Source organism: Paroedura picta, chromosome 6, assembly GCF_049243985.1.
Source record: "Paroedura picta isolate Pp20150507F chromosome 6, Ppicta_v3.0, whole genome shotgun sequence".
Lineage (NCBI taxonomy): Eukaryota > Metazoa > Chordata > Lepidosauria > Squamata > Gekkonidae > Paroedura > Paroedura picta.
This window is the reverse complement of record NC_135374.1, coordinates 74,081,397-74,107,385: the sequence shown is the minus strand read 5'-3', so window position 1 is coordinate 74,107,385 and position 25,989 is coordinate 74,081,397. Positions and strand designations below refer to the sequence as shown.

Below are 25,989 nucleotides of genomic sequence, written 5' to 3'. Positions count from 1 at the left end.
TTGAACCATTATACCACACTGGATTTTAATACCATATTGGCTCGGTCATAAATCATTCTTGGCCATCTTCACCCTTGTCACCTAGGACAATCACTGGCAGTCCCCCTCACTTGGCAGTCTTCAAGCAAAGGTTGGATACACATTTTTCTTGGATGCTTTAGGATGCTTAGGGCTGATCCTGCGTTGAGCAGAGGGTTGGACTAGATGGCCTGTATGGCCCCTTCCAACTCTGTGATTCTGTGAATCTGTATTTGTGATCTATGTTAAATCTGTATTTTAGGCTTCTAGGCTTGGTTTTGTGTACCTGCCAGCAAGAGTCAGAGCATGATCTGATATGGATTTTTCTGCTGAGCTAGGTGTGATGGGCGGGGGGGGGGGGAGGGAGGGGTAAGCAGAAGCAGAAGCAGAAGCATCTTTGGCTTTTCAACTCTCCTGGCAGAAATCACTGAATTATTATGAACATTGAATCAATTCACTGAGTTTGGAAGGTTTAAAAGAGAATATGAACACCTTGAACCTCCTCTGGAGTGCACAGATGACACTTGCTTAATGAGGCAAGTTATGGCATTCCATTGCCTTGGAGCAGCAGTTAACAACTGGCTCTGGCACCTGCTCTTGCCATTTTATATTTCAAGTTAGATGTAAATCCTGCACTGAGACAAACCTGGCTGCTCTTCAGTGGAGTGTATGTTGGAGCTAATTAGGTCAAGGGAATGCCAGGGAAGCCCCTGGAGGACAATTTGGAAATGATCTGGGAATATGAAGATGGCAAGAAATGAAAACATACTGCAATATGGCATTTACAATGAAATCCTATGCAGATTTACTGAGAAGTCTCAATGTATGTTATACTCCCTCTCATAGGTAACTGTGCATGGGGGTGGGGGTTATAGGAAGTACGGGGAAGCAACACAAGGCATCTCTAGGGCAAAGCCTCATGCTTCACATTAATACGTTACAGTAGCGATCCCCAACCTGTGGGCCGCGGACCACATGTGGTCCTTCGACTAATTGGAGGTGGGCCCCGAAGGACGCCTTCTCCCCCCCCCCAGCCCTTTACTTCATCCCCCCCCCAGCCCTTTACAACACACTTCATTGTTGTGGCGTGTCTGTATCTTATTTTGAAGGGATGTTTAAATATTACCATAGCGATCAGAGAGCGCTAGGGCAGTGGTTGAGAGTAGAGGAGTAAACTACCCCCCCACCGGGCCTCAGTAAAAGGTGTTGAGTGGTCCCCGGTGAGTGGGCGCCGGCGTTGAGTGGTCCCCGGTGATAAAAAGGTTGGGGACCACTGCGTTACAGGATTCTATTTTTTCGTTTACCATTCTTCTTTCTTACTGTGGTTCTGTATCCTGCAGGCATATGCAGTTGCTTCCTCATCCCATTTTAAAAATATGAAATTGACAAGGTATCACAAAATGCTAGGAATCAAGCAGGATGTGGATCTAAATAAATAGCTCTTGAAGGCACAGATTACCAGAGACAAAGAACAATTCACTCCAGCCCCACATCCAGGAAGGAATAAGATAGCATCCACTGTAAATGTAGCCTTTGCCTCTGTTGCTGTGTTCTGGGAGGAAAACCCACAACCACCTGGGTTTCTCAAGCACAGATTTAGCTTTGTCAGTTCTGAGCTTAGCCTTTCATGACCACGAATTATGGTTAATTACATGAAATCTGATATGCTTCCTTTGGAAGTAGTAGTGTTTTATGGTTTTGGCCTGGAAGAAAAATAAATTAGTTTGTTTAGATGTTCTTCATCTGTGCCTAAAAAAAAGGGCAGATGTTTCTTTTCACTTGTTTTATGGATACTGTGCACATTTTTAATATGTGAGTCTAAACTCCCTTGAGCATTTCTCCCACTGTTTATGTAAACATCTGATAAGTGAGCCATTTGTAATGCCATGGAATATTCTGTTGAAGTGCAGTGGTTAGAGTGCCAGACTAGCAATGAGGTATCCTAAAATCAAATCCCTCCTCTGCCATTAAGTTCACTGGGCGCCTTGGGCCAGTTTCATTCATTTAGCTCACCCTTTCTCACAGGGTGTTGTAAGAATAAGATGAACCAGGCCAAGAACATTTGTGGTGCTCTGTGGTTCTTGGAGAAAGTGCAAGACAACAATGCAAAAAATATATGAATAAAGTTTTACATTTTAATGTGTGTACACATGAAAGTTTTTGTTCAGTGGTTCTCAACTTTTTATATCTTATATCCCACTAGCCACTCTGTTGAAGATAAAAAGCAAAAGATAATCCACAAAGATAAAAGCAAAAAGGACATTTTAAAAAATAACATTATATGCTACAGGACGCTTAAATCTGGAGATCTGAGACCTGAACATATAAGACAGATCTTTATATAAACCTGCAGGTGGGCCTGGTGATTGAGGGAGAGAAAATTCTTAGTAAATATTATGAAAATCCTGTGTCCTATATAGTCAACTTCTGGGTTCCATCAGTGGTATCCTTACTACCAGCTGAAAATACTCTTCTAATTGAGATGGAACTTGGTTCCTTTGAGATTGACATATACTAACGATTAGACAGTATAGACAGTATAGATTGTTGGCATTATCAAGCTTAATATTATGCAGATATAATTTAGTTTTTGCTGTTGTTGAAATACCCTCTGAGTTAACCTATGCAGTAAAAATATTGGGACTGATAAAATATATTACTGGCTATGAAATAACAATTGACTCCTAAGAATTTTGGGGGGTGTTTTTAAATACTTATGTTGGAACTGATGTTACGAAATAAATTACATCTTTGCTGTCTGCAGAAAGAATGTTCATAGCAAGACTTGAAAATGAAAGAACTCACCATCAATAATGGACTAGTACAAAAGAATTTGGAATGTAGCACTTGTTAAAAATTGGGTTTCTTTAAAAATTGGGTTTCCTTGGGATACAAAATTCTCCATCAGTGTAAGTTTAACATGTATCCAATTACAAACTGAAGAATGTCTTTGTCTCATGGAAGAAAATCTTGTGAACACATAGCTCAAAGGTAGCTGCTTGGTAAGGTTGTCAGGTCCATCGACACTGCTGGCAGGGATGGAGGGGGAGGTTTCCAGGAGTGATGAGGAGTGCCAATGTCATCTGGAAGGAACATTGGAGATGTGGAGGAAGGGATATTGAAGATAGTAATGCTCTGACTTTTGGCCAATACCCTAAATTAGAATTTACTTCTAACCATAGAGTTTTGCTGAAAACCAGAACATCACCCTTGACAACCCTAACATGCCAACATCACTTCTGGGATACATTCACACGTCATGTTAAAATACATCACTCTTTTGGTTTGGGGTAAGTTTGGGGGTAATATGATTGAGGGCAAGGTGCGTACAGAAAACAAGAGATCCCTGCCTGAACCAGTGGACCTGAGAATGATGACATCTCTATTTTTCCAGAGCTTTTCTCTTTTTTGGTGGGGGAGGGATTATTTTAATTTGAAACCTACTTACAAAGGCTGAATTTTGATCTAGAACATGCTGAGCAGTGAGAGAGCCTGTAGCGACTCTCCCACTAATGTGCTGCTACCCAAGTCTGAAGAAGAGATGTTCCCAGGGTGCATAACTCCATTCAGCCTGGAATTCTCTTGTTTTAACAATGGAACACATTGATGAAACAAACTGATGAAAATTAAACTCCAGAGTGGCTGAAGAAACATGTTGTCTCCTCATATTACTTTTAGCCCTCCTAGAGAAACCTCTGAGCAAAAGGCGGGACAGTGAAGCAGTACAGAAGGCCAAAATACTTTATTCTTCATGTATGAATGAAAGTAAGTAATTCACTCTTATTTTCAAAACTGTAGTTAAGAAACTGAATATGTTTAATATTTGGATGCACATTTTTAATTTCAATTGTTTTCATGAAGTTTTATAATACGCAGGTTTGAAGGTAATTCCATCTGTTTTCATATCAAACATGGAGAGAGTTGTCAGAAGACTAACTTTAATATCTGTTGCTGAAGCTTTCTTCCCAGTGGTTAATAGGCTACACATTCAGGAAGAAGTCCCACACAGGGAGTAATTCTAAGCTGGTCTACTAATAATCTTATTCAGATCTATTCAGTGGGGCCCAGGAAAGGATTCTTAGGATCACACTATAACTTACTCATACATAAATCCTTACCTGTCATAGAAGCCTGCTGTGTGCACCCCATAGGATTGCCAATGTCTGAGGCTGTGGCTAGACATCTGTTAATTACAACTCTTCTCCAAGTGACAGAGATCAGCTCTCCTGGAGAAATGGCTGCTGTGGAAGATAGACTTTATGGCATTATATTGATCCCTCCCCTCCCCAAATCAGACCCGTTTCAGTCTCCCAAATTCCCAGATCCTGGAGCTGGAAAACCTAACACCCCAACTCTGCAACTTTGGTCAATGATATTAACAAAGGTTAATTAATTTTGTTTCCATACCATCTTCCATTGTCTGCACATGATACATATTTTAATGGCAACTGTTAAATTGGACTGTCTGCCTTATCATTCTTAATTTTTTCTTCTCAGATAAGATAGAGAAAGCTGATGCAAAACCTCTCTTAAACTTGCTGAAACATTCTCCCTTCCGCTGGCCTGTGTTGGAATCAAATCTTGGGCCTGAAGGATTATGGTCAGAAAGAAAGTTCAGCATGCTCCAGACCCTGGCTACTCTTCGTGGCCAGTATGGCAGTTCGGTTTTCATCCGACTGTATGTGGGTTATGATGATAAGATCTCTAATGAACACATCATAAAGGTATGGATAAGGAAGCCATGCAGGTAGGATGAAAGTTTTCACTGGCTCACCTGCAGCATCTAGTAGTTCACACTTAAGCAATAATGAGTGTGTGCCCATAGTCCATACACCGTGTCTCTCTCCTGACCTTACACCATGGTTGGCCAACTCATTTTGCAGGGAACAGTAGCTTGCAACACACTCTTGGTTATGAGACCTTTTAACCTTGTAGATATCATATGCAGATAACCCTTTCCTATTCATGAAAAAAGTCACTATTGAAACTGAGCTTAACTCATAATTATCCATCCTTCAGCTAATTTTCTTGATTGGAACTATCAGCCCTTTCCCACCATGTTCGACAACATCGCCATGGAATCTGATTATTAGTGTATATGTACGTGAATGATTGAAAGTCAGTGCAGCACATGTAACTATGGGACACATTAAATACATTTCTAATTGGATTAGCAATATGACTCACAGAATGCACATGCCAGCATTCTACTTACTGAATGCTTAAGTGAATTGCCAAACTGAATGTACCAAACATTAACACATTTATAGTTTGAGGAATAATATGGTAGAATGCTGAAGCTACTAGGTGTCAGGTACAGACTGTTCTTTTACAAAGAACAAAGTCTTGTCTTGAGGTTAGGTCCTAATAGATGTCTGAAAACAATAATTAAAATAAGTTATCATTTAATGGAGGGAAACAATTATGTTTTTGATTTTTAGATTTTGATGTATCTTTTCCTACTCATTCAGCATGCTGAGTAAAGCTGCATACATGTAAATAGTGAAAAACATTATTTTTCTTTGTACATTTTAAATAGCTAGACCAAGCATCACTCTCTTTATCATCACGGGAAGATTACCTGGAGAACACAACAGAAGCTAAGTCTGTGAGTATTATTTGCCTTAGTGTTGCATCTGCATGTAAAATAATTTCTATGTTAAGGTATTTTATTTTCAATGCCACTATACAGGTCAATCTTTTTTGAACATTTCTCACTTGTGAGCTTACAGCTGACCAAACAGTTGACTCTCCTGAGATATCTTCATCTTTCTCCACTGTCTACAGATTATCTCCTCTCCCATCCCTCATTCTCCTTAACCATGCATCCGTTTCAATCATATGCCTTCAATGTGGTCTGTATAGGCATTCTGCCTGTAGACCATGTGTCCTCTGGTATCTGTGTATAAAAATGTGACATCTGTAGCATGAGACACTTTTCATTAGCTTAAGCCAGTCACAGAATCATAGAGTTGGAAGGGACTTCCAGGGTCATTTAATCCAACCCCCATTAAAATGAAGGAAATTCCCAACTACCTGCCTACCCACAGTGACCCCAATTCCATGTCCAGATGATGCCCCCCCCAGCATCCCTGGTCAATATGGTCTGGAGGAAATTTGCATTCTGACCCCAAAGTGGTGATCACCATTTCACTAGGCATACTTTAAATAGTCACCAACCAAATACGTCTGAGAAGGTTACAAACAATAGTTCGACACCAATAAATGTCTCCAGCATAATATGCAGGAGTATACTGTCCCTGAATATGGATGGTCCATTTAGCTATCATTGCTTCTACAGACAAAAAAACTTGATATTTCCATCCTTATACCTAATAATAACTTGAGCATAAATATTAATAATATATAATAATAAAACATTTAACATCAGTCTTGTAAAATTAAGGACAGAAATAGGAACAGAATTCTAATTTTATATTTACAGTGAGGCAGGAAAAAGCTATCTCTTATTCATTCAGTAGTTTCCTACCATATATAATATTATAATTGTGAAATTAAAAATGGAACTAGGAGAATAGGTTTCAGGTTAACACTTGATCATTTAATTTTTGTGTGTCTTTGGTGTGCAATATGATATTAATTGGGCAAAGAACACTGTAATGGTTATAGAATTCTTCTCCAATTACAGTACAGAGATGCTCTGTTACAATTCATGGTGGATACTGCTGTGTTTTTGGGTGCCAATGCTTCGCGTGCTGAGGTGGATATGAAGTCTGTGCTTAAACTGGAAGTAAAAATAGCTGAGGTTAGTATTCTTGTAAAATTGATGATTTCAGCTAAGCTGGTGACAGCTGGAATATCAGTAGGGGTTGGGAGCAGAAGGACTGAAGGGTTTCAAGAATGATTTCGCATTGTTTCTATAGGGATTAAAGTATGCTAGAAAAAAGATGAATAAAACAATTTTTATTTACTGCATCACCCCATTGTTTGGACAGTATTTGAGGTACTTGGGTATCATGAAGTAAGGTGGGAATGAACGGATGAATGAGTGGATAAATCTAGATAAATTGTGATACATTTACTATCAAATTACATGGAGCAAAATATATCACAATATATTTAAATAAAAAGGGATTTTTGCTATTAACTAATAATGGATTTTAATAATGGAATTTCTTGAAATCGACTGTAATTTCTGAAAAATTATGAATTAATGGATGTGTGAATGTTACCAAAACATCAATAGATATCTCAAGAAAGATAATTTGTTTGCATTTGTATTCTGCAGATAATCATTCCGCATGAGAATCGAACCAGTGAATCTATGTACAATAAAATGAACCTATCAGAGCTGAACATCATGATCCCACAGGTTGGTTGAAGTTAATTGGAAAATGACTGTATTAATGCCTGATTGGACTGTGTAATTACCTTTTTGAAATGAAAGGTGCTTCAGACATGCATAAGATGGCAATTTAAATAACATTAGTAGAAACAGGTGTTCACTATTATTATTTTAAATACAGCTGCATTTTTATTTATGTTCTACAATATTTGTGCTGTTGTGCAGTGATCTTGAAAATAAGCAACACTTTTGTCATTTAGCTAATTGTAGGCAAGTAAGAGACAATAACGATGTCTATTTGCCTTTCAGTTTGATTGGCTGGGGTTTATCAAGAAGGTGATTGACACAAAGCTCTATCCTCACCTTAAGGATATAGATGCTTCAGAAAATGTGATTGTACGTGTGCCCCAGTACTTCAAAGATTTATTCAGAATACTAGAAAGTGAACGGAAAAAGTAAGCATTTCCAGCATGTTGTGTAATTGGTATTCAGTAAAATGTTCATGTGCTCAACACAATTTTGAGAATTGAGACTTCATTTTCAACAGCAACACAATGCTCAGCATTATTTCTGCCACTAGGTTCACACAATAATGAAGTGCTAGCAAGGAACTTATTGCTAATGAGTGCATGCAATGGGAAGCAGTGACTCAGACTTGATGGAGTATTCTCTTGACAGTTTCTGCTATTCCTAAGCTTTACTACTGCTTGCATCATCTTTCATTACTTATGCACCAGCTATATCACAAATAAGCTGAATAACAGTTCTTTGCACTTTTACGGTGCAAAGTAGTGGCTTGTTCTCATGAATGTCTTCTTCTGAAGCATGTCCGTTCTTTTCAGTGGCTTCTACACTTCTCCTCCATTGTATCCTCACAGCAACCCTGTTAAGGTACAGTCAGCCATGAGTGTGTGACTGCCCCAAGAGCACCCAGCAAGCTTCTGTGACAGAGTGGGCACTCAAACCTGCATCTCCCTGATCTTAGTGTGACACTCTATCCATTACACAATGCTGGCTCTCATTTTTTTCATTTTTGTTATTATAATTTTGTTCATGAGACCCGGTGGAGGGAGATGAGAGAAAGGGACCTCTTTTGTTGGTATGTAGGAACTGAATCCACATCCTAGTATGAAGGAACCATAGACTTAGAAAGGGTTGCTATAGAGGGGCTCAGCAATTTTTGGGCTGTAGCACTTAAAGACTGAGATTGTGTGCTAGTTTATCTGCTGGAATATTTGTTTGGGAATTAGGAGATAAAAAGATCTGGGAGGAGTATTATAAACTTTCCACTCCTGCTTTGATGGCACTGCATAGAATTCCACACCTGCTAGCCAACCACAAACCCACTGATATTGAGATATCAGGCAGTCCTTCTGACTGAAGCTTTAAGCTGGCAGCTTCCATCTTGTAACTCGTATGCTATATCATATGAACCTATAATATGATATGATATATGTTAATTTGTCTATTTAATTCAGTTTTTTCCTACTCTGGCTGAAAATGGCTATGAAGTACAAAAAGGAATTTTCCAACACCAGCTGTCTGAAATTGTGGGACTGAACCAGAGACTTGACAGAATGCACATGATGTACTTCCGAGCCACAGTCCTGTTCCATAGGGTGTATGTCACTGGAAACCCTTCCTCTTTTGGAACAATAGATCCAATTTTCTGTAATTGAAAACATGCTGCTAAGAAATTGAGAAATATGATTGTTGCCATGGAATGTCCTGATTTCTTTAGAACTATGATTCCCTTTCAAAAAAACAATAAAGACACAATGAAAAAATAATTCTGGCTCTTCCCAGTCACAATTTCATTTATATTTTGAGAAATTTACAGCTCAGTCAAACAGGAAACACCAGGAATTATATTACTTCTAAAGTTTCCACTTTAGTTTTGCGGTTAACATAAATGAAACATAAATAACTGATTTATTTCAGCCATCCCTCAGCAAAAAGTGGAGCAGGGGCTCAGGCGGCGGCAACTTCCCTCAGCAAAAGACTACCCCCCCCCTGGGGCCTCAGTAAAATTGTCAAGCATTTACTGGTCCCCAGTGATAAAAAGGTTGGGGACCACTGGGGTGTGGAATTAGGGGATTGGAGAGAGGAATTAAAGGAGGTTCTAATGAGAGGTCAATGTAGTGATGAATGGAAAGTCAAAGAAAGAAAGAAAGAAAGAAAGAAAGAAAGAAAGAAAGAAAGAAAGAAAGAAAGAAAGAAAGAAAGAAAGAAAGAAAGAAAGAGCAAAGGTGTCAGAATTGAAGATTGGGTGGTAACAAGCAGAGATTCTGTGGTTACACTCTTTCTGAAACTTCTCAGAACCTTCTGGTGCTTGGCCCAGCAGATGAATTCAGCACCCCTTGGCAGACACCCAGGAACCAACGCATTGTTTATTGCATGTGTCATTTTGTCGATTGTATTGACTCACTCGGTGTAATCCACCTTGAGTCCTTGTGAGAAAGACTATAAATAAATAAATTAAAAATAAAAAGTCTGTTTCCTGTCAAGCCTTCCACACTATTCCCCCTCCCTCCTCCCATTGTGTGGCATATCAAGACTGGGTTAAGGGTTGTTGTTTTTGAAAACAAATTAACCTCAGTTTGTTCAGATGCTTGCATTTGTCAAAGCAAACTGGGGTTAAACTGAAGACTTCCTCCTTCAATCTCAGCAAACCATGAGAAGAGAGGGAGAACATAGCTTAACAAATGCCAAGTTCATGCTCTTTGCAAAGAAACCCTAGTTTGTGCAGTGCAGTGCAGCTTGAGCTTGGTTGGAAAGTCTCCCCACAGTCCATTGCATGTCTCCTCCCAATGACATGTTCCTGACAGTCTGAAAGTTGGAATGAACCAGAAAGCAGTGATACGGCTCATTGTTTCCCAAGTCTTTCCAAGACTGAATTCAAACACTGGGGACAATGCCCTTTTAATTGCAGACTTTTAAAAGGGATCTAACAATCTTTAATCAATTGATTGGTTTGATGAAAATTAACATTACAGCTTTAAATGTTCCACAGGGCATTCTCATATTCTTAGCTGCAGCCTTTTTCTCAGGAATATAGGCTTAATGCTGTTCTAGTAAATCATTACAAATAGCATCAGCTTGCTTGCAATTTTTTTAATGGAGTTGATATGTCACTGGATATCTTTTATTATGTGTAAGAGGCTAATATTGCCAACAAGTTTAGAGAAAAATATGCTATTTTACTGCCAGTGCTGAGTCTGAAAATGTGTTTTTAATGTCTCTGAGCATTAGTGTTAAGAGATCCAGCTATGCTGAAGCTTCAGGTGAATGACTGCAAACTACAAAAGTGTCATTCGATTCTGTATAAATGGTAGTGCTCTGAGATGCTTAATTTCTGAACTGGAAGGTTTAAAACCCATTTGGCAGTCTCATGTCACTCTACTCTGGAAACTCTCATCCTCTCTGTAGATAAATTTATATCAGAATAAATGGTCCCACAAGGCTCTTTGTTTTTCCTATGCATAAGCCCTGGCTGTGGTAACTTACTGTTAGAGAGACTGTATTATTCAAATGGCTCCCTGTTAGTTTCTGATAGGTTACATTGAACCTTATAGTAGAAAAGGGCACCAGGGCTGATCCTTAGTGTGCTATGGCTCACATTAAGTCATGATGCATATTCCCCTGACCTGATTTCTAAATGGACAATATCTGGTATTATGTAGGACTATGTGCCTACTCCAGTGTACAGTATGAGCTAGGAGAAAAGAAATGTATGGAAAACCATCTAAAAAAAGATGGAAGTATATGAACATGTTTGTTTCCACAATATGCTGAATCTCAAAACTAGAGGATATGTTGGAAAGGTAACAGGCTTTTATGATTTTGCATTCACCTTCACAAATGTAATTGTTTGGGTTTCTTTGGGGTAACAATGGGGAGGCAGCCCTTTCTCTGGATTAAAGAACAAAATGCATATCTTCCATTTTTAGAGTACAGCCTCCTTATCTTCTCTTACATAATTATATAACCCTGCTTTCTTAAATAATATATTAATTTAAAAAAACCTTAATAGCATGTGCCATAAAGCAGATACAGCAAAAGTTACAATAAGCAAAGACAAAAAGTTAATGTGAATTGAAATAATTATTACAGAAAATATTTACTGGTCCATAAGAGTTTTTTTTAATTGAGTTGTGTGAACTGAATACGTAGAAAAATTATTGTTGAATCTGAATATATAGAAAACAGTTACAGAAGTAATATGTTCATTTGACCAAAATATGTTGTTGTTGTTAGGTGCGAAGTCATGTCTGACCCATTGCGACCACATGGACAATGATCCTCCAGGCCTTCCTGTCCTCTACCATTCCCCAGAGTCCATTTAAGTTTGCACTGACTGCTTCAGTGACTCCATCCAGCCCCCTCATTCTCTGTCGTCCCCAAAATATATTCACAGCAAAACAATACCAAATAGTTAACATGGTTCAGTATAGTTATCACAAGTCAATATTCATATTATAATTATAATTAATTATAATCCTTCCTCAGTTTATATTCTATATTCTGTTGCTTTAAGAATTTTTCCTTGTAGACTGGCTGTGTTCTAGTGTCTGTGCCAGACCTGGACAGAAATGCTTTGAACAGTGGTATGATATTCCATCAAAGTAAGAAGACTGGAAGAACAAAGCAGCTCCACTCACCTGTGTGCTTCATTTTCTGTTAAAATTGCATCCCATCCTTCATTTGTCATATGAAGGAAAGGACATGCAGATCCATTCAGTCATGTCTAGTTTCATCCTGGTATAGCCTTAGATACAAATGAAATGTCTGCTAATGGGAGCAGTGCATGTGATTTTTGCTGATTCCTTTCTTCTGTGGCCAATACTGACCTCCCTTCATAAATCTGTATTCTTTATTCTTCTAACTCATGCTTCCAATACTGATCAGGGTAGCTAACATCATCATTAAAACAAACAGTTTAAGCGGAAAACATTTTCTAATTCCCCCCAACTAAGGCACTGGGAAACCACCCCGTATTAAGTCTGCCATGAAAACGCTGGAGGGCGTCACCCCAAGGGTCAGACATGACCCAGTGCTTGCATAGGGGATACCTTTACCTTTTACATTTAATTACGTAGCAGATGGGGGGGGGGGAAGAGTTTTCAGAGAGGATCTTTCCTAAATCTCCAGCAGTGAGGCCAGCATTACTCAGTGGTCATTTTGAGCCCTGATTGTAGCCCTGGTGGAAAAGTTCTTCTTCTTCTTCTTCTTCTTCTTCTTCTTCTTCTTCTTCTTCTTCTTCTTCTTCTTCTTCTTCTTCTTTTTTTTTTTCTTCTTTTTCTTTTTCTTCTTCTTCTTCTTCTTCTTCTTTTTCTTCTTTTTCTTCTTCTTCTTCTTCTTCTTCTTCTTCTTTTTCTTTTTCTTTTTCTTTTTCTTTTTCTTTTTCTTCTTTTTCTTCTTTTTCTTCTTTTTCTTCTTTTTCTTCTTCTTCTTCTTCTTCTTCTTCTTCTTCTTCTTCTTCTTATTGTTATTATTATTTCGATTTATTTCCCGCCACTCCCAAATGGCTCGTGGCGGGTTACAGTGTCTTACAAACCCCATTAAAAACTCCCATTAAAAGACTTTAAAATGTCACAACATGGCGGCACAATAATAAGATCCCCTTCCTACCCCTCTTCTGTCTTGCAGGCCCTGTAAAACTGATTAAGGTTCTACAAGACCCTGATCTCAGGCTGACCAATTTCACTTTGTTTGGGCCAGGGATCTTGGGCAGGTGTTGATCTGATGATCTTAAGGCTTTTTTTTGGGGGGGGGTATAAAGGAAAAGGTGGTCCTGAAGATACACCACTCCCCAACCATTTAGGGCTTTAAAGGTTAGCATCTAAATCTGATCTGGCCAGTACAGCTGGGAGAGAACTGATTTTGTGTGTGTCATCCATTGGATCCATGTAAGGACTTGTGTGGCTGCATTTTGAACCAGCTACAATTTCCTGACCTATTTCAAGGACTATGTAGAGTGAGTTGCAGAAGTATAATCTAGAGTAAGGTGACCAGATTTTAACATTGGTAAAGTGGGACACCATTGACCAGGGGGGTTCTTGATTTAAAATTTGGTCTATATGGAGCAACAAAAATTTTCATAGAACGCATAGAATGCAAAAATAGTATTGTAATATATATATTTTAATTTCAACATAAGTACAATTTGCCAGATGCCCCCAGATGTCCCTCCAAAAGTGGGATAATCTGGTCACCTTAATCTAGAGGTAACTGTGGCAGGGATCACCTGGTACAGATAGAAAAATGCCAGGTGAACTACCTTTGTGATTTGGGCCTCCATTGACAGGGAGGCATCAAAACACATCTAAGCTGCTGACAGAAGGCACTGGTATTAATTGGGTTTTGTTAAATGCTGGAGTTGTATCACCTGTCTTTCCACATGCCAACCCAGCCAGAGGACCTCCGTTTTGGCTGGATTCAACTTCAGCTGACTCCAGGCATCTGGCCAAGCTATCTGATGGTGTCGACAGATGGCCATTCATTAACAGAAATAGCTGGGTGTCATCAGAGTACTGGTGGCAACCCAGCTCAAAACCAGATCAACTGGGTGAGGGAATGCATATAGATGTTAAATAGCTTCCTGTGGATCTCTCCCTCATACTGTTTTTTGCAGGAACAGCATTTCAGGGTATGTGTGTTTTGGTCTGTAGCAAGAAGATTGAGGTCCATTCCGCACAACTTAAATGTAGCTGAATTGTAACACTTTGTAAATGCTACATTTTTAACATTATGCACATTTTTAACATTATGCACAAACCGCAGCACTCCTGCAACACTCCCGCAACATTCACTTTTTTATAGCACTTGAGGGGGAATTGTAAAAAGTGCATTCCCCCTAAAAAAAGCGCTTGACTCCTGAGAACAACCGGCAACACATCAGCAAAAGACACGTGCATTCTCAAAATAGCGTTAGGAAGAAGGTCCCTCTTCCGCTCCCACCCCCATGCTTCCAGGAGACGTATGTCCACCAGCAGGCTGTATTAATTAGCGTGGATGGAGGAACTGTGAAAGCTCCCTCAGTGGGCTTTTTTCCATCTCCAATGAATACCTCCTCCCTGGTTTAGCCTTGTGTAAAAAGCCATTTTGTGGGGGAAATTACAATGAATTACAGTTCCGTGTGAAGCAAAGAAGCAATGAATTAACACATATTGGTTGCCACATGTGTTTTCTGATTTTAAAAAGATAAAATTTTAAGGGAAAGGGGCATTTCAGAGCCACGAGGGTGATCCGTTTGGTTGGCTCTTCAGTTTGATTGATGGGCTGAGGCAGGCAGAAGCGTCACAAATTTAGAGTGCCTTGTTTGCAATTTGTGCAAGACCGGAAACATGTGCATTACCAAAAAAGCGCTCTGGGTGCATGAATATATATGGATATGTATCTGTTATATGTATCTGTTTCCTGTTCCCTGTAAACCGCCCCGAGCCTTCGGGGGAGGGCGGTATATAAATATAATCTTTAAACAGCCCCGTGGTGCAGAGCACCACGGACTGAATAAAGCAGTAAGGGCAGTGTGGGAGGAGTTAGGGCGGGCCCTGTCCGGGATAAAAACTCGGAGGGGCCAATCAGGAGCCACTTCGCGGCTCCTGATTGGCCCCTCCGAGTTTCCATCCCGCCCCCAGCAGCCATTGGCTGCTTCACCCGCCCAGACAGCCACGCGTGAGGGGTGGGCCGCGCCGCCTTCTCCTGGCCGGCGGAGTGGCCTCGCTGCGTCATAGACGCAGCGAGGCCGCTCCGCCGGCTGGGAGAAGGCTCAAGAGAGCTTCGGGTGGGGGGTGGGCCTGCTCTCAGGCCATCTAGGGCCCATTTCATCTCAAAGTGAAATGGGCTTTAGATCTAGTAAATAAATATTGTGCTACAATTCGCATTGTGCGAAATGTCAAAATTCCAGTACAAATTCTAGCGGTTCGGGCTGCTACGGACATCCAGCAACATTGGCAGATGTGCAGAATGGACCTGAGTGAAATTTTGTTCTGCTGTCAGAAATCCCTTCTGGCAGTAGAGATTTTTGTGAGTGATCCCATAGAGTGGTATGGTTTGGGGGTGGTGGCAGGGGAAATAATCAAAACACATGAAGCCCAAATTGAGGTTCACAATGACTTTATATGAAATATTGTGTGGTTTGAAAGCTTACATATTTCCATTTCTAACTTAACAAATCAGTTAACTAGTTATACAACAGCTATTATTGGCTACTTTCCAAAAAGCAAAGCTTAGACTGAAATTTTCAGACATTTAACAAAAATATGCTGCCAACAAAAATCTCTTGTTGTTAGTAATTGTGGAAGGGCATCTGGAAAGTTTATTCCTTACTGTGTAAAGAGACTCAGCTTAGAGTAGGCGAGTTGGGTTTAATACCCCACTCCTCCATATGCAGCCAGCTGGGTGACCTTGGGATCACCGCAGTCCTTTTAGAAGGTGTTCTCACAAAACAGTCTCTCTCAGCTTCACCTACCTCACACGGTGTCTGTTGTGGGGAGAGGAAGGGAAGACAATTATAAGCCACTCTGAAACACCTGCAGGCAGTGAAAGGCGGGGTATAAAACCAACTCCTTATACCTGATACACAAATTATGCTTCATATTTCATGGATGTTATTACCAAGCTCTCTTGTGATCCTTCACCTGCAAGACAAATTTTCCCAAAGATTTCTTTTTTAGTTACATTATCACTTTTTTTTTTGTTTTTGCTTTTTAATGCAACGAGTACTGAGGGGGGGGGGGCTTTCTGAGGAAATGCATCAGTAGCAGGTTGCAGCTCTAGCTGCCAAATGGTTGAAATATTTTTGAATGGATGATCCCATCATTCAGTTACATCCTAAATGACTGTTATCATGCGATCTCATCTGTATAATAGGTTTTTGTCAGTTCGGTCATTGTTCATTAATTTTCAAGGTGAAGTTGTTGCCATCGCAGGCAGCACATCTGAAAAAAAATCTATTTGTGCATTCATTTATAGTATAAAACAGCTGTATGTTATGACATATGAACTTAACTATCTGACATAAAGGTGCGTCTGGTTTGACAGGACTATTGCCAACTACTTGGTATGGAGAATGGTTTATGCAAGAATATTTAACCTCAGTCGACGTTTCCGATATAGGGGCCTGGAATTTTCAAGGGTAAGTATGAGATGTTGATATTAGTATGTCACCTGTGACTATGAAACCATTGACTATAATTGATAGCCAGATGTCACAAATTACTATAATTCAATTCAACACTTCTACAGGTCAGACTGTTAGACTCCTGTAAAGTTAATGGTGGAGATTTTTTGTCGTAAGTCTCTTTCCTCATATGTAAAAATTAGAATTGACTCTTAGTATATAGGTGAACAATGCAGATACCTAACTAAAGAAACATGACTGCCCCATGACATTTGGTTTGGTTCCTAATCACAGCTAATGCTAGATGAACTGGGAACAATTCCTCATGTATATACCTAATTGCATTTCCCTTTATGGAATAAACAGGAATATATAGAAGATAGGTTGGTTCTTTGGTGGATCCGTGACCAATTTCAGGTTGCTAATCCTGATAACCGCTGAGATTTTATGAAGATTTTAATCTGAACAAGCAAGTCTGTAACCAGATACATGATTTTTTTAAAAATAATACATCTGTTGCTTCATTTCTTGGAATTTGTCATACAATATTTTTCTAAGGAAGCCCATTATGTTTTATTGATCTTAAATCAAAAACAGATAATCCAGGGAACAACTTCCTTAGAGCCTCAATGGGATAAATGTGTGAACTTTGTGGAAAACACTCTCCCTTATGTTGTTGGCAAAATGTTTGTAGATCTTCATTTCCAAGAAGACCAGATGGAAATGGTAAGTTTTAGAACCTTTTAAATTTGTTTTCTTCTTCCATAAAATAAACAATTATGGTATGAATACATAGGATTAATATTGAGTCATTGTGAGATTAAGAACTTCTGGATCTGAGAACAATTTGGGTAGAATCATGGCAGCAAAGAAATGCTATGCCTAAAATGTGATACCTGTGACTAGAGTTTTGAAGGATTTTTTATTATGTCAGTTTTCAATAGATAGTACCAGAAATAATCAACAGAGAAGAAACACAATTCAAAAACCAGAACTGAGTAAAACATAGACATTAAATTTTACTTGGGGAAGCATGAAAAAGACCTAATGACATGAGACAAATAGTAAGTCCCTAACCAGGCCTCTGCTGATCTTTCAAAAGCAAGGGGTTGGTCAGGTTTAAACCAAGGCATGCATATGTGAAGTGAAACAACTGTTTCACCAGCTTGGGAATTTTTCTGCTAGCATTTTTTCCTCTTCTAATTGTACAACTTCACAAAAAAGGGAAAAGCTAAAATATCGTACATGTAGAGCACAACACACTCTGAAAGAGTTCAACTCTGCCTTCCATCTCACACATTATGTCTTCCCTCACAACAATAGCAGGCCCAAATCTGTGTAAAGTTTACTTTACACAGTAAGTAAAGTAAATGAGAGCTAATTTACTTTACTTGAGCTGCCTCTAAGCCAGTCTTGAATGATGACCTCTTGTGGTGTCTATTGACTTGCAGGCGGACATTCTTGGTCTGAAAGGAGACACTTACTCTCATTAACTTTTTTGGCAAAAAATAGGCCGCAGCTTTTATTAAACCAACAAATTCTACAAAATGTTGTGTTGGCCAGCAAGGGGAGAGGGACCCTGGACCCTGTCCCTTGGGCCTTAATAATCCTAAACACCCCCACAGCTCCCTGGAAAACCCACCCAGTATTCCTCTGGATCTGCGGGGCTTCTTGCTGTGGGGCCTCCCTTAACCCACCCCAGGTCACCCATTCTTTGGGCCCCAGCAAGCTACCCAGCTGGGTAACTTGACCCCAATTTTGCGCCTCAATCCTGAGGTGGCATACCATTTAGGGAATCCCTTTTCCTCTCCGGACTCCCATACCCTTCTACAAGCTCCATCCCATTGCTATCTCCACAAGCTGTGCCAAATATGTAAATCCACACCCAGCTGCCAACATGGCATATCTCCTAGAACCCAGGGAGGGAGGGTAGGCTGTTGCTTGCTCTGCTGCCGGGAGAGAAAGGCATGTGGCGCCTATAAAGACATGTGGTGCCTATAAAGGCACTGCGAGCCCATGCCTCCCACGTGACACAGCTCCCCGGGCCACGCATGCTCTCCTGACACTCTCCTGGGAGTGTCCTTCCCTCCTGCCGCACTGCGGCGTCAATGGTGGCTTTCAGAGAGTCTTCTACCACTTTTTAGCCATCCAATTGAGAACGTGGGTACAGAAAAGCATTGAGTAGGAAATTTAACAGGCTCTTAGAATGCTCCTTTTGGGGCACGACTGGCCAGTGTATATCTCACAGAGTTCTCAAAACTTTCTTTGCTGTTTACGCTTTGTGGAATGACAGCTGTCCAATCCTATACTCAAGTATATGTAATTACAACAATTCTGTAACTACTTCCCTATATGCTTTTTCAGAACATTGCTTAGCAAATATGGCTGAAGTGCTCCTTGAGCATTTGCTCACCAATACCTAATTCTTTTGCTTTTTGTCCTAGTCATAATTGGGTTTTTATATCCTCTTTTATCAGATTAGATTTCACAAAGGTAGATCCAAGGACAAAATGATGTGTGATGATACTTGTAGTTATGAAGAGGATTTTTACAATTATTGCAAAATTCCAAGGACTTAAGAAAGAGCATTTATATTGAAAGCCTGCCAGGGAATGATTAGGAAAAAAAAACCTTGATGCATGTATACAAGTTTGCACTCAGAAATGGGCTCTCATGCAACACGGTTCAAGAGAACAGATTGCTTATATAAGCAAGATCTTCTTATTGGTGCAATGAAGTCTCAGTACTGTGGAGTGTCAGCAGCTGCAGCAGCACTTTTTCCATCTCTGCTATTATAGTCCTTTAACAAGACAGCCAAGGTTAAACCTGTTTCTTTATAGATATAACACATGTATTTTAATGCAGAACAATAGTCCTGTTCCTATGTTTCTTCAATGTTGTAATAACTCATGTTACTTTACTGGTGTCCTTCAGTGCTGTTTGTTAACATTCTGTTTTTCAAAATGGACTAATACCAAATTACATATAGATATTACCGGAGCTAGACTTTTAATTATTTGATGAATATAAGATACAGTGAGAGCTGTTTTGTTTTTGTTTTTTGTACCCAAAGGAGATTTAAAGCAGTTTACAATTGACTATCCTTCTTCTCCCTACAATAGACACCCTGTGAGGTTGGTGGGGGCTGAGAGAGGGAACTGTGACTGGCTTAAGGTCATCTAGATGGCTACATGTGGAGGAGTGGGGAATCAAACCCAGCTCTTTAGATTAGAAGCCACCACTCTTAACCACTATACAATGAATGTTTACTCAGAAGGATATCACACTTACTAATATTATAGTCATTGTATGAAGACTGTGAGATTCACTTGGGGAGGAACATTAATAAAATTATAATTTGAACCATAAACTGCATACCCTCTTGATTTCTTCCCCTTCCAACATGCAGCGTCTTTTGTTCATTCTTTCCTTCTCCTTTCATCCTGTTTTTCAGCTGCATGGATGTTGTCAAACACCACTCCCTCTTCTAGTGGAAAGTCCATGCTAAAGAAATAATGAGTTATAGGAAGAATGATGTTTCTAGATTTGGTTACCGATGAGCTCATGCCCTGGATATCTTCTTGTCTCCCCTCCTTTTATCAAAGAGATATTATTTGTGTCTAAATATAGCACTGGGTTTTGACCTACAGTCTAGGCAGTATTTCATACAGATACGCCTGAGCAATTCTGAGAACAACTCTGATGGTATGAATAGATTTCTTTCCAACCCCTACTGCTACAGCTGGTGCATAAAATCTAGAATATACACCAGGGTCTAATTGTAGAGCTGGAATACGACCTGGCAGCCTCAAAGTACAGGGAGTTCACCTCATTAGTACACTAAGTTAATTGATACACTGCTCAGCCATCAATATTTTCTATGTTACCTTATTCCCTGGGATGTAGTTTACTCCAGACTGTTTAATGCTGAGTCTGTACTGATGTTTATATTGTATAAAAATTGTGCAATATGGAAAGGACAGTAATAAATCATAATAATGAGATGCTATAATTGTCTCCAGTCATTTTTAAAGAGTTGTCCACTTAGTTCAATATCAAATCTCTCAGTAAGGTGCATAATTCCTCAGCAATTTATCTCATTGTTCTGCAACTGAGCATTACAGCCTACTGAAGAACTAAATAATGGGGGGGGGCAGCCTCTGCCTCTAACTCAAGCTTTCATGGTCATGAGTGGTGAAAGGAAAGGAAGTACTGCAAAATAAAAGCATTAAAAAACCCTATGCAAAATCTCTTTACAGTTCTGCTTGAAACAACATACACTTAAAATAATGCAACAGTATAAATCAACACCATGGGTCATAAATACCATAAATGCTATACATAAAACAGACCTCAGACCAGAAGCAGACCATTGAAAAGCAGTTAAGATAAAACACCTGGGTAAAAAGATCTGCTTTAGCTCAGCATATAAAGGACAGTAAAGTAAATGCCACATGAGCCTTATGCACGGGGTGGACTGCCTGAGCTAGTGGAAATAGGGCTTTTGGGCCAAATCCTCAATTATGCCTGATGTCGACACCATCCCGGGCGCCCCTGAGCCCTGGCCCAACCCAGGCCCTTGGAAGGCCTGTGGTAAGGAGACATGGATTCTTCCGCATTCCCAGAGCCACCATGGGCGCCAGTGAGGGCTAAGTCAGGCTGGCCTCGTGCATAATCGGAGCTGGGCCTTTTGCCTGGCTTCTTCCCCAACCTACAGCAACCCTGCAGGGATGCCTCTTGCTCCTGTCAGCTTCACAGAGCTGAATGGGGCATCCCCCCATCATGGTGGGTGTTTAAGTTTCTCTTGTTGTCTGCACTTATAAGCAATCTGTCCAAGGTAAAATTGCTTCTTTTCTGGTAGCAACCCCGCCAGTCTTTGGCTGGGCCATGTAGAAGATCAATAAGTCTACTTTGTTTATATTTACCTGTTTTGACTTGATTGGGTTATGTTTTAGTAACCTAACCTTTTATTCCAGTCCTAATGTTTCAGTACCTTTGAATCTTCATGTGGTAACTTGCATAGTTCAACAAAATTTGAGTCCAATGGTACCTTTAAGATCAAGATTTATGTTGGTTTTAAAGGTGCTATTGGACTCAAATTTTGTTGTGCTACTTCAGACCAACACGGCTATCCACTTGAATCTTGCACAGTTCAAATTACCTGTAAACATTTAAACTGCCATTCCCTACATGTGTGTTAATCTGCTGTAGGAATTGCAATACAGTTTAAAGACAGAAAGGCTTACAGAAAGGCCTAAGAGAAGAACCAATAGCAACTCACAACAAGAATCCAGAAATAAGGATCTAACATATTTATATCAATTTATCCTCCTTTTTTGAGATATAAGATACACAAAAGATAGCAGTAGCAGTGATTCACATATCTTCAAATGGGTTGTGATCCATGTCTTACTTGCTTCTTCGATCACCGTAAGCTGAAATTCGTCAGTTTTAAACAATGTCAGTTGTAAACAAAATCTTTTAAAAAACAAATAGTGTTAAATTTTGGGGTGTATCATATGAATTATAAACAGGAAACCTGGCTTTTGGTAGTTATAGTTGACAATACAAAGTAAGAATCAAATTAGGCTTTGAGAAAGAAGGAGAATGGGAAGAAAATAAAGGAAATTTGATTGTTTATAAATCCTGACATTCTTTACTTATCCTTTACTTAATAAGATCAGTATTCTTTATGGAACTGCACATTCCTCAAATTCTTATTTGTGAAAACCTTTGTTGCAGATGGCAGAGTTGACTGAAGGGATTCGTTGGGCTTTTATAGACTTGTTGGAAAAGGAAAATACATGGATGGATTTAGAAACACAAAGAAAAGCGATAGAAAAGGTACAGGCATGTAAATGCTTGCTTTTTTAGATTATTGAATTCCTGTCAGCAATGTTGTTGCATGATTGTATTGTAATTTAATTATTCCCGCCCTTGCATCCTGTTTAATGTTCATTGTTACTTGCCTATGTAATGCTGATACATAATTGTTTAACTATTCATTCATTTTATTTTATTGTATTTTATTTTGGCCTTACTGGACCACACACACAAGCTAATGAACACACAAGCTAATGAAGATGCTTGGTTATGATGAATTTCTGAAAGCAACTTTCTAGTTAAGAAATTCCCAAGCCATTATGAACTTGTTATAATCAACACCAGTTTCATGTAGTGGTCATATGAGGATCTGAAAGACTCTTGGTTCCCTACACTGCTATGACTGTATCTCATCCTGACCTACCTTGCAGGCTAGCTTTGAGGGTTAAACAAAGGAGAGAAGACTGATGCATGCTACCTTGAATCTTTGGTGCAGTGGCAGGATAAAAATACATTAAAAACATAAATACCTCCTAATTTGCTTGGCACTCAATAGCTTGGCATCAGTTCTCTTATTTCCCAATTCCCACCGCCCCAACCCATTATTGCAAAGTTACCAAGCTGTGAAAATGTGAGAAGGCAGAAGGAAAAAGAATAACCAAAGTTAGAGCAGCAAGCTGTTTTCAACCTGTTCCTGCTGATATTAATTCTGGGAAATATCTTTTTACAAAATTCTTCCAATTCATAGATCTGGAGGAACCAGGACTTGCTCCTAGAGATAATTTGAATCAATGTTAAAAAATATTAGAACGAAGACTGCTGACTCTGGAATGTGTAGTTAATTTTTTGTTTACTGCCTAATCTACCAGAAGCACTGAAACCTGCAGTTTCTAGTGCTCTAGACTAGCAAGACTGTATGTGGTCTACACCATTCTACACCTTAAGAAATAAAGTGAAATGCTTACCTTATGCAGGCGCCGTATTTTTGGCATTTTACATGACATTGCTAACATCCAGGCCCATTCCGCACAGGTTTATTGTAGCAGGAGTGTGGCAAATTGTAATCGCTACTAAAATGCAGTTATGCACAATGTCGTACACAATCTGCCACACTCCTGAAACCGATCCACAAAAAGCGCTTCGTTGTAGCGCTCCCAGGGAAATCCCAAAAAATGGATTCACCCACTGGAAAGCGCTACACTCTTGCAACCAATCTGCAACACTAGCAAATAAAGTTCTGTGCGTTACCATTGTTGCGGTTTCAGCAAAGTCCCTCCTCCTGGCTCTCTCCTCTGATATTCCATTTGTTTTTCTCGGAGTGAGCAGAGAGCAATGAACCGGGGAGCCTTCATTCACACAGCGAGACTTCTCCGACTGCAGTCCCTCCACAGAGCTGATTTAAGTCACCAAGCACAACACAGTCCCGTTTGCAAGTTCCCTTTATTTTCAGCCGAAAATTGTGCCCCTGCACGGGCGGGGATTTTTTTTTCACTCGGGGGAGCGTGGCAACGATTAATCGCCAGCTCATACACCACCTGCCAGCTAGATGGGTCTCTCCGTTGCAACGAATCAATGCAGATTTGTTGCAACGTGTGTGTGTTTTTAAAACCTGTCTTAAAGGGAAAAGGGCTTTCGGGAGCATGATAACGGCCGCCCATTGGCTGTTCGTTTGAGTGATGGCCAGGGGCAGGACAAAGCACAGAAAAAATCGCTTCCTTTCTAGCGATTTTTGGCGAGACCGGAAATCTGTGGGAAACGATTGCAACGCTACTGAATTCAACTACAAAGGCAGGTATGCATAACGCCGAATTCCACTATTTTAAATTCCGGAATTGCTTACTGTAAACAATTGGCCACATTGATTCTTGTGCGGAATGGGCCCCAGTGTCCAAACAGCAAACCGATAACTACATCCTCCATTTTAAAGTGCTACCTGGGGAATTGCAAAAAGTGGATTCCCCAACCTATGTAGCGATAGCCAGAGGAGAGCACCAGCAAGCCACATGCCAAGGAAATGTGTGGAGCCGAAGTAGCACTCTCTCCGCCTCCAGTGCCCGCCCTTGCACCCGCCTCCCTCTCTTTTTTCTGGGTGACAGTTTTTTTTAATTGAAGCAAACTGCCTAGAGCAACGAAGATGTGTTCATTTGGGCAGGCAAAGCAAAAAAAAAATCCTCCCTCACTTAAAACAAAAAGCATGCCTCTCTAAAGCCTCACCCCCCAAAAGAAATTGGGCATGAGATTAATTTTTAAAAGCTTCAAGGCTCATAATTCCAAAAGGGGTGGCATTAAAAAAAGCACTATGGATCTATGATTAGATGCCTAGGCATCTCAATGGAGATGTTTTACTTAAAAAAAAAACATTACCTGTTATCAAGGGCCCTTTAAAACATGGAGAAAGGTGACTGGCTTCCTGGCTTGACTGACAGGTGGAGCAGAGTCACACGAAAAGTGTGTTGCTCTCTTCTGCCATTTCAAGGCAGTGTGGAGAGTGCTAAGAAGTGCAAAAAGGCAGCAGAGGAAAGCGAGAGAGACAGAAAGTGAGGAATGGCCAGAGGTGCATTATTTTTTTAGCGTTACGCTGGTGTCACACTACTTTTTTCAGTGTGCTGAACTGTCCCGAGTTTCCCTGCATTAGGCCTTTCTGATCTTCGGAAGATTCTCCAGGGAAAAATGATCTTTCACAAATTCTCCAACAAAGCTCAAAGATTAAAAAAAAACACCCACTCCACTTTTAACTGAGAAGGGCCGGTTTTCCCCATTCAAATTACATCAATTAGCACCTGTATTTAACAACTAAGTTGTCCTTCAAAGACCTGCAATTTTCTATAGAACATTTTAAGTATATTTTGATGTTCATTTAAAGGGTTTATCCTTTTTAGTTTTCATTTGGGTTAACAGCCTCAACACTTGTTGGTGACATCTTCTGAAAACAGTTTACCAGTACCTAGACAGTATTAATTATAGTAAATGAACAAGGATTTTGTATCACATTAAAAATAAGTAAAGGATTAGGAAGAGTATATGCCTGCTATGTTCTAAGAGGTGTCACTTTGCTCAAGAATGACTGAAACATTTCTTCTGAGGAAGATTTTTTATTATTTCCTTTGAATTGCTTGGCTTAATTGAATTCTCAAGACAACTGAGTATTTAGGGGGTGACTATCTCCCTTTCCAAATGCCTTTTGGTCCCAGGTAAAGCTAATTGTCCATCTCAGGAGCCCTTGCTGTTTATGCAAACTCATGGTAAACTTTGTGCTATAGGGAAATAGGCTGAAGAATGCAGAACACATCCTCAAACAGTTTACCTTAAGACCTTAGTCTCTACTTGCACTAACTCCTCAGATATTTTAGACATTTTAAAGGATCGTGTAAGATTTATTTCAACCAACAGATACATCTGTTTGGTTAAAAGTCTTTTTTTTTTGGTGTTACATGCAGCTTGTGGTTTCATGTAGGCATTCAAGCATGCAATACACTATATGCACCACCAATTTAAAATCTGTAACTCAAGGCATATCTTCTGAAGTGGGAATATAAAACTATTGCTAAACTTAAGCGGGGGGAAAGGCCCTGTGGCTGGAGTGCGACTATTTCATTTGGGCTGCTAAGCAGAAAGGAAGCCCCTGCTGGGGCTGGGGAAACCCTGCTTTGGCATCTCCCCCACTTTACAGTTTGATAAAGTGGGGAGTCTTCCCCAAGCCCATACCTGAAATTTGTGG

At 39.9% G+C, this 25,989-nt stretch overlaps 1 protein-coding gene across 1 annotated transcript in view; it reads left to right on the top strand.

The window, feature by feature from the left end:
- Positions 1 to 25,989, top strand: part of PHEX (phosphate regulating endopeptidase X-linked) — a 124,911-nt gene that overhangs the window by 27,348 nt on the left and 71,574 nt on the right. The window contains exons 4-12 of the mRNA XM_077343042.1: positions 3,697 to 3,783; positions 4,516 to 4,742; positions 5,558 to 5,626; positions 6,668 to 6,784; positions 7,268 to 7,351; positions 7,634 to 7,779; positions 16,370 to 16,463; positions 17,046 to 17,174; positions 22,191 to 22,292. Of these exons, the coding sequence (XP_077199157.1) occupies positions 3,697 to 3,783; positions 4,516 to 4,742; positions 5,558 to 5,626; positions 6,668 to 6,784; positions 7,268 to 7,351; positions 7,634 to 7,779; positions 16,370 to 16,463; positions 17,046 to 17,174; positions 22,191 to 22,292 (1,055 nt within the window). The remainder of the gene's footprint in view (positions 1 to 3,696; positions 3,784 to 4,515; positions 4,743 to 5,557; positions 5,627 to 6,667; positions 6,785 to 7,267; positions 7,352 to 7,633; positions 7,780 to 16,369; positions 16,464 to 17,045; positions 17,175 to 22,190; positions 22,293 to 25,989) is intronic.